Source organism: Apium graveolens, chromosome 11 (genome assembly GCF_009905375.1).
Source record: "Apium graveolens cultivar Ventura chromosome 11, ASM990537v1, whole genome shotgun sequence".
NCBI classification, from domain to species: domain Eukaryota; kingdom Viridiplantae; phylum Streptophyta; class Magnoliopsida; order Apiales; family Apiaceae; genus Apium; species Apium graveolens.
The window spans coordinates 140,676,057-140,686,544 of NC_133657.1; the positions used below are offsets into that span (position 1 = coordinate 140,676,057).

The following is a 10,488-nucleotide window of genomic DNA, read 5'->3' on the forward strand; positions in this document are numbered from 1 at the left end:
TTCTGCAAGACCATGTTGTGTATGAACATGAGCTACATGATGTTCAACACGTATCCCAATTGATGCACCAAACTCATTAAAAGCTTTTGATGTGAATTCTCCGGCATTATCCAATCGAATTGTTCCAATATTATAATCCGGAAATTGTGCCCTTAATCGGATTATTTGCGCAAGTAGTCTCGCAAACGCTAGGTTATGAGATGACAATAAGCACACATGTGACCACCTTGTTGATGCATCGATTAATACCATGAAATATTTAAATGGTCCACATGATGGGTGAATGGGCCCACATATATCACCCTGTATTCTTTATAAAAATTTATGAGATTCTGTTTCAATTTTTGCTAAGGAGGGTCTGATAATCAATTTTCCTTGAGAACATGCAGCACAAGAGAATTCATTAGATTGAAAAATCTTCTGGTTTTTCAATGGATGCCCGTGTGAATTCTCAATAATTTTTCGCATCATAATTGATCCAGGATGCCCTAGCCGATCATGCCATATAACAAAATTTTTTTTGTCAGTAAACTTCTGGTTTACTGTGGCATTTACCTCAATATTTCGAATATTGGTATAGTATAATCCGGAAGAAAAGGCTGGCAATTCTTCTATAACACATTTGCTACCCGAAGTGATACTTGTAATATAAAGAAATTCCCCTTTATTCACCGTTTCAACGTGATATCCATTTCTGCGAATATCTTTGAAACTTAATAAATTTCTTTGTGGCTTTGGGGAGAACAACGAATCATTTATAATAATTTTTGTTCCTTCGGGTAGTAATATAGTAGCTTTTCCGGAACCTTCGATCAATTTTATACTCCCGGAAATTATGCATACATTGCCTTCATATTTATTTAAAGAGGTGAAATATTTTTCATTTTTAAGTATAGTGTTGGTCGTTGCGCTATCTACAAGACAAATATCTTCCTCTTTTGTTATATGCCCAATGCGAGAATGTAAAATTTCCATATTGCTTCAATAACAGATAAATATATGATTAGTAAGGATAATCATAAAGAGATACAATCATATACATGCGAATGTAAAATAAAGCAAATAAGTACATCAAGCATTTTGTTTATCATCAAGGGTAGTGATGCCATCATGAGTCTCATAAAAATCAGCGGTATCCAAATAAGTCATTGTTAGGAGATTGTCTGCATGTTCATTATCTTTGAAAACTAAATTTGCTTCAACATTCTTGCCTTTGTCCTTCGGGGACGCTTGATAAAGATCAGCTAGGTGTTTTGGCGTACGGCAGGTACGTGACCAATGACCTTTCATTCCACATCTGTAACATTCATTTTCAACAATCCCCTTTCTTTTATCAATGTTTTTCTCCAACTTCTGGTTGGGATTAGATTTATCATGCTTGAAAATAGGGTAATTTTGGATTTGAGATCCACGACCACGGGTTCCTTGTCCATGAGCAAAACTACGTCCACGTCCACGATTACCACCTCGTCCATGCCTGCCACCTCGTCCACGCCCATAATTGTATATTGCCGCATTCGCTTCAGGGAGTGGACGAGATCCTGTGGGGCGAGACTCATGATTCTTCATCAAAAGCTTATTATTTTGTTCAGCAACAAGAAGACAAGAAATCAAATCCGAATATTTTGTAAAATCTTTTTCACGATATTGTTGCTGGAGGAGTACATTTGAGGCATGAAAGGTTGAGTAAGTTTTTTCCAACATATCTGCATCAGTAATATTCTCTCCGCACAGTTTTAATTAAGAACTTATTTTAAAAAGTGCGGAGTTCTATTCACTGACGGTTTTGAAATCTTGCAGCCTCAAATGCATCCAATCATAACGAGCTTTTGGAAGAATCACAGTCTTTTGATGATCATACCTATCTTTTAAATTTTTCCACAATTCAAGTGGATTTTTCACTGTAAGGTATTCACTTTTAAGCCCTTCGTGGAGATGGCGGCGAAGAAAAATCATAGCCTTTGCGCGGTTTGATTTAGATTCTTGATTTCCATCTTTGATGGTATCCCCAAGGCCTTGTGCAGCTAAATGGATTTCGATATCTAAAATCCATGATAAATAATTCTTTCTGGTGATATCAAGAGCCTCAAATTCAAGTTTGGTGAAATTTGACATATTTGAAAACTATAAAATCATGTTAACATTACATGAGTAAAAAAATAATAATAAAGTAATAATAAGATCTCATCTTATGCAAAGCAAATTCAATTAATATAAAGCAAATATAACACAATTCACATGTTATTCACATAAGAATATAATATAAAATTTAGGCAATCTAGAGCAATGCATGTCCAGGAAACTCACACACAAAAAAAAATCATTGTCAAAAATGAAAAGGAAAGAAAAATAAATAATCTCATCCCGCATTAAGAGAAAGCTGAAAAACAAATTTAAGAAATTTGTAACTAATACAAACTTGATATGACTACACAACCAAATAATATTATCTCAAACTTAAATTAAGATACATCCTTGTTAAGAAGCGTATTTGTTCAATTATAAGCACCAGAGCTCTAAATATTGAATACTTGTTTGGCTAATCAATTAAACCAGATGACAAGAATCACAAAGTAACATTACAAAGTCACAATATCTTTGTAAAAAGAACTGTTATATACTTTAATTCAGAAACAAATAATGAGACTTCAAGTGCAAAATGTGCAAGCGAAATTAATTAACTGTATGCATATAACAATATACATAAACAATGATTGATAGATGCATGTGCTATAATGCAAAATACCGCTGGTATAAACAAAAGTCAAGATGAAAAATGAGAGAGCACTGTGATAAAATATGAAGCTGTAATATTCAAAAGAACTTGCACACTTCAAGAACCGGAATACCCAACTGGCAGAGAAACTTGATCGTGCTGATAGCGTGTTAGAAATATATTATGATAACTATATAATAGATATGTGAGAAAGAGAGAGATTAAGAAGAGAATATTGTATTCATTAAAGTGTGTATCTTACAAGATGAGACTTGAGTCCTATTTATAGGCTCACTAGAACATAGGTAGAGAAATCCAAAGGCCAAATACATGAACATAGGTAGAGAAATCCAAAGGCCAAATACATGAACTTGAAAAACCAAAAGTCAAGAGTTATGACTTTGGAAAGTCAAGAGGTTGTTCTAGAGTATTCTAGAGACATCCATATTCTAACAAAATACTCTTTTTCAAATCATTTTTAGGGTAGTTATAAATAACTAGGCATGTGCTTGTTCTAAATACGAATAAATTATTATTATTTTTAAATATATTATGTATTTTTTCGTGAAATATGCAATAAATAAGTTACATGATTATTGATCTTGACTGAAATTTGTATTGTTAGATTAATAATCTCCGAGGGAAGTATGTCATCTTCTGAAACTAATGACTCCAAAGTTTGTTCAACTACTTTTTCGCACAGACTTGTTCAAAATACGAATAAATTACTATTTTTTTTGAAAATATATGATGTATTTGTCTGTAGAACGTGCGATAAATAAGTTACATGATTATTGATCATGACCGGAGTATGTAATATGAGATTAATGATCTTCGAGAAATATGTCTTGTGAAACTTACGACCTTAGAGTTTGTTGAACTTTTTTTCTTATATATTTGATATTTGTTAAATAATTTTAAGCCTTTCAACATTATATCACATATATCTTTAAAAATTTCGAACGAATCTTTGTTTACGTTTAGTTTTATAATAGTTCTTCGTACCATTCGAATTAAAAAATAATTTGTACTCTTCGTACACAGAAATATATTTGTTTCCCTAAAAATAATCTTTCTATTTAATGTATTCACTCAAAATAATAAAATTCAAATATTGTGTCGTAATCATGTTTAGTGTGAAGACTATATAAAGATAAATAATATATATATATACATAGTTATAAATTATTAATATTAAATGATGAAATATTAATAATTATACGTTCATTATTAAATTAGATGTAACTGATACATGTATATTAAATAAAAGGTCATTAATACATATAATTATGATGGGTAATTTAGTAATTTTATAAGGAATAAAATGTCTTAGTGTACCCCTCAGTTGCTCTATTATATATACTAGAGAGACAGAGAGATAGATAGATAGATAGATTATAAAAACTAAAAGGGTGTATTTAATTTCATTTAAAAAAAATTAACATATTAATTGTGACGGACTCAACCCCGGGGTCAGGAGTTGACGTCACCAAATACTAATACCAAAATATAAACAACAAGATTATTATTAATATATACTAACTTGACCCCAAACCAAGATCCGATCCAGGTTCAAGTGTGATTCAGGTTCACACTATTACAAACCAATTATTCAACATCTAACACATTCTAACTTTATTCAGCAAGTCATCAGACCGCACATGGCCTGACAAACACTACCTCAGAGGAGCCGGGTCCTGAATGGACAGGAACACGGGCATGTCTGACTGGTCTTCTAGGCATCTGCGATATATACATAACAATTTACAAGGGTGAGCATAATCGTTCAGCAGTACCAATATATGAATAACAGGATAAAAACAGTAATGTAAACAATAATAGGAACAGAGCTGTAATCATGTCATCAACATTATATAATGAAAATCTGAGATAACTGGATATCACTGACTAGCATGCTTTATCAAAACAACGTAGTAGTGTGCTGTGTAAGTACCAGAGTCCAATTTTAGCATGCTATTCACATTTATAAAACCGTTGTATCAACTACTTATGCCATTACGGGAATCACAAATCCAAATCAGATACGTAACGGATATGTGAAGACAGCTGATCAGGCTATCAACATCAGACGGCTCTAACTGCCATCCCATTTACCTGTTCCGGAACTCAGAGACTAGCTAGGTCTCTGACCTGCTGGACTAATCGGTTATATATTGCGCGCAACCGAATTAGCCTCTTACGCCACCTCAATAGTCCTACTCTGGCCCCTATGTATCTCATATCTGACCGTTTTATCCAGTTTTCCAAACACTTGTACCTATCTCATTTTCAAAATCATTCGTTCTACCAGCACACATATAAAATCCAGTTCGCAAATCATTTTATTCGAGATAGGTACCTTTCAAAGTTACTTTTCCCCAAAACAGATTTAAAACAGTGATTTATAACTACAGGGGATACGTAACTTAAAATGTTTATGTTCCATTACGAGAATAAAACATTTAACTATTCATACGTACTGAACCATCAAAGAATGGTCAAGGGTACTTGCCCTGCAATGCTTTACAAAATCCTAAGTAGCTTTCACGCTGACTTCGGTCCTGGGGAAACTCGACTGGGATATACAAATACAGAGTACCCTAATCAGTTATACCGACATGCTTGATATCCTCAAATCCTAATAACCCAATCCGATAACCCGACTCGTATAGTTATTATACACATAATCACGTAATCACGTAATCCGAACACAAATAGAGGTAACACGTATAAAATAAATATGTACGTTTTAAAAATATATTTTTAGAAAATTTTGGCAGCAACTCCTTTGTTTATAAGCCTACCCGTCGATTACAATCGACGTCAACAATCACAACAATCCACAATATCGACTTCAACATTTCCATACAACTTATACCAAAACACAATTCATAATTAATTATTTAAGTCCGAAAGTATTTTACGTAAGTCATTTTATTTATTTATAAGATTTAGGACTCAAAACAACGTCATCACCGTCCACCGCCTGCTCGTTATGAGCCATCGCGGTACGACGACAAAATTCTCGGTGTACCCGATAATTCGGATTCCAACCAAAAATTTCGCTGATACATTACTAAATTTTTTTCCCATATAAATTCATTTTTTATCACGAATATTACTCAAAATTCCCTGCAATACATAAATTATAATTAAAATCTGCACAGTCCAAATCAACAGCGCACCGGTGGCCCAACAAGGCCCAAATCAAAAACCTAACTGCATAAACAGGCCCAACAGTAAAGGCCCGAAAAAAAATATCAGTCCCAACTGCAAGCCCACAACACAGAAAGCCCAACAGAATCACCACAGAGATGTACAACAAAGAAACATGGCCACAAACGCGGCCACCGGCGCAGCCACCGCCACACCATACACACAACACAGACACACACACACAACACAAACGCACGCACACAACATACACACTTACACACACAATCAAGCGCACACACACACAATAAAGCATACACACATAATCATATACACATTTACATGCATATATATATATATAAATTGAACCAGCCAAGCCAAATAAGCGGCGGCTCACCGGAGGAAACAAGCCGAAAAAACGAGAACGACGGCGACCGGAAGCACTGAGAGAAAGAGGGAAAGAGACACGAACAGGAGAGTAGAGGAGAGAGGACAAGAAGAGATTTTTATGAGAGAAAACAGAGAAAATTCGAGAGAGAATCGAGAGAGAAACGAAGAGAGTTACAGCCGAGGCCGAGAGAGAGACAAAGGAGAGGTGATGTTTTAATCCCCCAAATTACCAGTTGTTGACACGTATCCTTTAATTAGGATACGTGTCACTCTCTTATTCCCACCAAACCGAGTCGTACAAGGTTAATTACATCCCGCAGTTATTATTTACGAACCGAGTTCGCGAGAAACAACTTTGAAAATTTATTGAAACAACTTTAAAATTTTATAAATATGCTGAACTTAATAAAAACATAAATTTCATAATTTTAAAACAATTTTTAAGGTGCACTTTATACCCGCTTTTTAACAATCAAACGAAACGACGCGCGGGTGAAACGAATCCCGAAAATTTCCAAAATAATTTTAAAATTCTCAGAATAATACGAACTTAATAAAATATGAGTTTTATGATTTTTGAATATTTCCATAATTAAATATGAATTTTACAAATAAACATGATCAGAAAATTATTTAAAGATAAATAATTAGTGAAATATTGATTTCTCAATTTTATAAAGTCCTAAAAATAATTATTGAAATTGTAAAATTATAAAACAAATTTTAAAAACAATACAAATATTTATGGAATTAAAACTGTAATAAAATCACTTTTACAAGTGAAATAAAATCGTATAATTCACTAATAAATCACATAATCCAATCCTCATATCAATATATCACAAATAAAGAAATAACAATCAACAACTGCTGCCAAAATCAATACACCCATTTATTTAATTATTTATTCTTTTATTACACTTTTAAATATTAAGAATAAAAAGAAAAATACACGAGTCGTTATATTAATAATAATTCATGAATTTTTAAAAATTGTCCCTGATTTTAATTTTACTTAGAGTTTGACGGAAATTGAAAATCTAGTAGTTTCTTGTTGATTTAAGATAAAATTAGTGTCATGGGTCTCAAATTGGTTACGAAAAATGTTCGTTAATGACGTGAGATGAGTGAGTTGATAATTTAGCCTATTTTTTGGCGGGATTGATGAAAATATTTTAGGGTTCATTTTACTAAATTTTGTCAATATTAAATGTATCATGACTGATTAACATATGTCATGTATAATTTGAGAATCAACTTGAGATTCAATTTTGAATAGTGGGATTAATCTTATAACAAATGCTACAAAAAATTTAAGATTTAGTCGGATTTCAAAAGGCACAAAAACACAACAAAATCCATCACTTTAATAAATAAAATAAAAATATTAAGACTTTTTAGATACTATCATTTTTAAATGATTATTTTTTTATATTTAAAAAAGAGGTCAGTTTAATAATGAAAAGTCATACGACATTTACAGATGCAAACGAAATTGAATAGATACTTAAACATATCATTGTTGAATCATTACTTCTTAAAAGGTAACCAAACAATTTTTTGAATATAACGGAAATATACCAGCTGTTTTGAGAAACTGATCGTACATGCGACCCCATGAAATTTTTTATGAGTGAATCAAAATTATGAAAATCCTCCAAATATATAATTTCGGGCATACAAAATACCAAAACATATCAAAAACAAACTAACTCTCGTGAATATAGACTAAAATTTATTGAAAAAAATGAAATTTAAATATAAAAAAGAAAGACAAAAAAATGATTAAGGCTTTTTACCAATAAAAATGGGTGGAAACCCCCTAAATAAAATATTACGAAAATATTAGGAAGACTATTAAATGGAGAGAGAATATGAGGGGTTTTGTACGAATTTTTACCAGAGGATAATTAAATAAATAAGTAAAATCATAATTAATTACCGTCAAATTTTTAAGGATTTTTAAAATTTTAATTGAGTATAACATGATTTTAAAAACATTATAAGAATCATGATCGGAAACACTCATATTTTAATGAATTTTCGAACCCAAACTAAATACATATGAATATTTAATAAATTTTAAATTTTGGTAAATAATAATATATTCAAATTAATTATCAAATAAATTATAATAAAATTTTAAGTGTATATAATATGTACTTAAAATTTATGCAAAAAAAAATTATATGCTTAAAATAAATAAATATAACAACATGTATATAATACGTTGCTAACATGATTTAAATCTAAGATATTTATTAAGATTTTTTCTACAATATTATTATATATAACTGATTAATATATACAAGACATGTTATCTGACAAACATTGTTAAGTAACCTTTCGGTAAAATTATATGATGTTACATCATTTTCAAGAGACTAGTTATTTGGCCTCTTATATTGAAATATAAGTAATGAGCAACAAAATTTTGCTCCAAAAAACTAGTTAACGACTCCTTAAAATTAAAAGTCTTCTCCGATTTCTTTATTTTTAATAAAGCTACATTCATCCCTTAGAGCACCTCTCAAAGTCTCTTACTACATTATTTATAAATATTATAAATAAATATGTTTAAGACATTATAAGAAAAGATAATTATAACAAAACTCTTTATATATGTTATTCATTGTTATTATAAAATTAAAATTATGGAGGGAAAGAAAGAGAAAGTGCAAAGAGGGATAAAAATAATAAAATAGAGGGAATAAATATTTTAAACATAAAGATAAAATAAGGGATTAGATAGGTTTTCTTAAAAATAAGGTAGGAGGGGGGCATGATAAAATTTTAATGGACAAATGTTGTGCAAGACTAAGCCACCTTGACAAACCTAAGGATAAGCAGTTTGATAATCTCATTATATTATGTAATTGTATTTCTTGAGTCTGTAAAAATGCTAAGTAGATTAGACTGGAAGATTTTTATCTAATAACCATCAAGCTAAGGATAAACTCTGGAAGAAGATCAATCATGATCATGCCTCAGAGAGAAGTGTAGAAGTTTGGAGTTGAATAATGTTGTTCTAGGAAAAATGTTCTAAGTCAGATATCGACAAGTCACAAATCAATGAATATAGAGAAGTATGTCGAGAAGTCTAAAATGGCTTGTAGAAAAGTCCCAAGAGATATCGACAAATCAATCTACATGTAGAGAATTTGAGATATCGACAAGTCAAAAAGTTCATATAGAGAACTGGAGATATAGACAAGTCAAAAAGTCTATGTAGAGGACTGGAGATAGTGACAAGTCAAAAGCTTATGTAGAGAACTGGAGATCTCGACAAGTCATTTTACTTATAGAGAACTGGAGACCTCGACAAGTCAAAAGCCTATGTAGAGAACTGGAAATATTGATAAATAGTTTAACTTATCAATATGTGATATCTCTACACAATAAAAAGACCTCGATAAATAAATTCGGAATTCAGAATACATACAACTTGAAGATCCAATATTATCAATCTAAAAATAATTATATCACTGAATTGAAAAGCCTACAATACAGCTTGAAGAATACAAGATCAATGTTCAAGATGAAATGGACAAAGGAGGGTCACAGACCTAATAGATTCCGCACAGATATGTTGTACTAAAAATAGAAATAGACAAATGAGCTTTGAAAAATGTGTTAGCCTATCTTGGTGCAAGTTCTGTAACCCGTGCATGATGATTTATAAAACATGTCACGGGTGCTTTGTTTAGGAGCAACAAATAGATCAGGAAAATCTTGTAATTCTCTCAAGTGAAGTAGTTGAGTTCTTATTTTCAAGAACACAGATTTGTAGAAAAGCAAATTTGATTTAATACAAATCAAGTGATTTTTTGATAAATTACTTGTGTGTTTACATTAGTTTTTTATCATTAAAATTTCATCTAGCTATTTATTTCCATAAGCCACAAACACTCACAGTTAAATCAAGAAAATAAGAAAACACATTCACCCCCATGTATTGCACTTTATACCTAACAATTGTTATCAAAGCAAAATCTGAAAGTAAATATATTAGATCTTGGAAGTATGAGTGCACAAAAACTTAGTAGTATCCAGATCCATGTCTTTGACAAAGTATAAACCAAGTGTAACAAGTAGAATAATCAACGAAGCAAATACATTTTCCAGAGAAACATATCAAGCTGTATTTTGTAAGTATTTCTCTGTAGTTTGTTTGTTCAACTTGTAAAAGCAGCTGTGAGCCATTCAAAGTTTCATAGAGTTCTCAAACT

General features: G+C 31.3%; 1 protein-coding gene across 1 annotated transcript; it reads right to left on the minus strand.

The window, feature by feature from the left end:
* Positions 1–1,071: 1,071 nt before the first annotated feature.
* Positions 1,072–2,115, minus strand: LOC141695957 (uncharacterized). Its single transcript, XM_074500158.1, has 2 exons — positions 1,783–2,115; positions 1,072–1,653 (listed from the first exon to the last, which is right to left on the minus strand). Exons 1-2 carry the CDS (start codon positions 2,113–2,115, stop codon positions 1,072–1,074), a joined length of 915 nt encoding a protein of 304 aa, XP_074356259.1.
* Between the last annotated feature and the right edge of the window lie 8,373 nt (positions 2,116–10,488).

Bases quoted from the DNA above. Each gene is read 5' to 3' on its own strand.
- LOC141695957 (XM_074500158.1), bottom strand. From the start codon at position 2,115: ATGTCAAATTTCACCAAACTTGAATTTGAGGCTCTTGATATCACCAGA. The intron at 1,654-1,782 runs GTCAGTGAATAG...GTACTCCTCCAG, and splicing joins GGCTGCAAGATTTCAAAACC to CAACAATATCGTGAAAAAGA.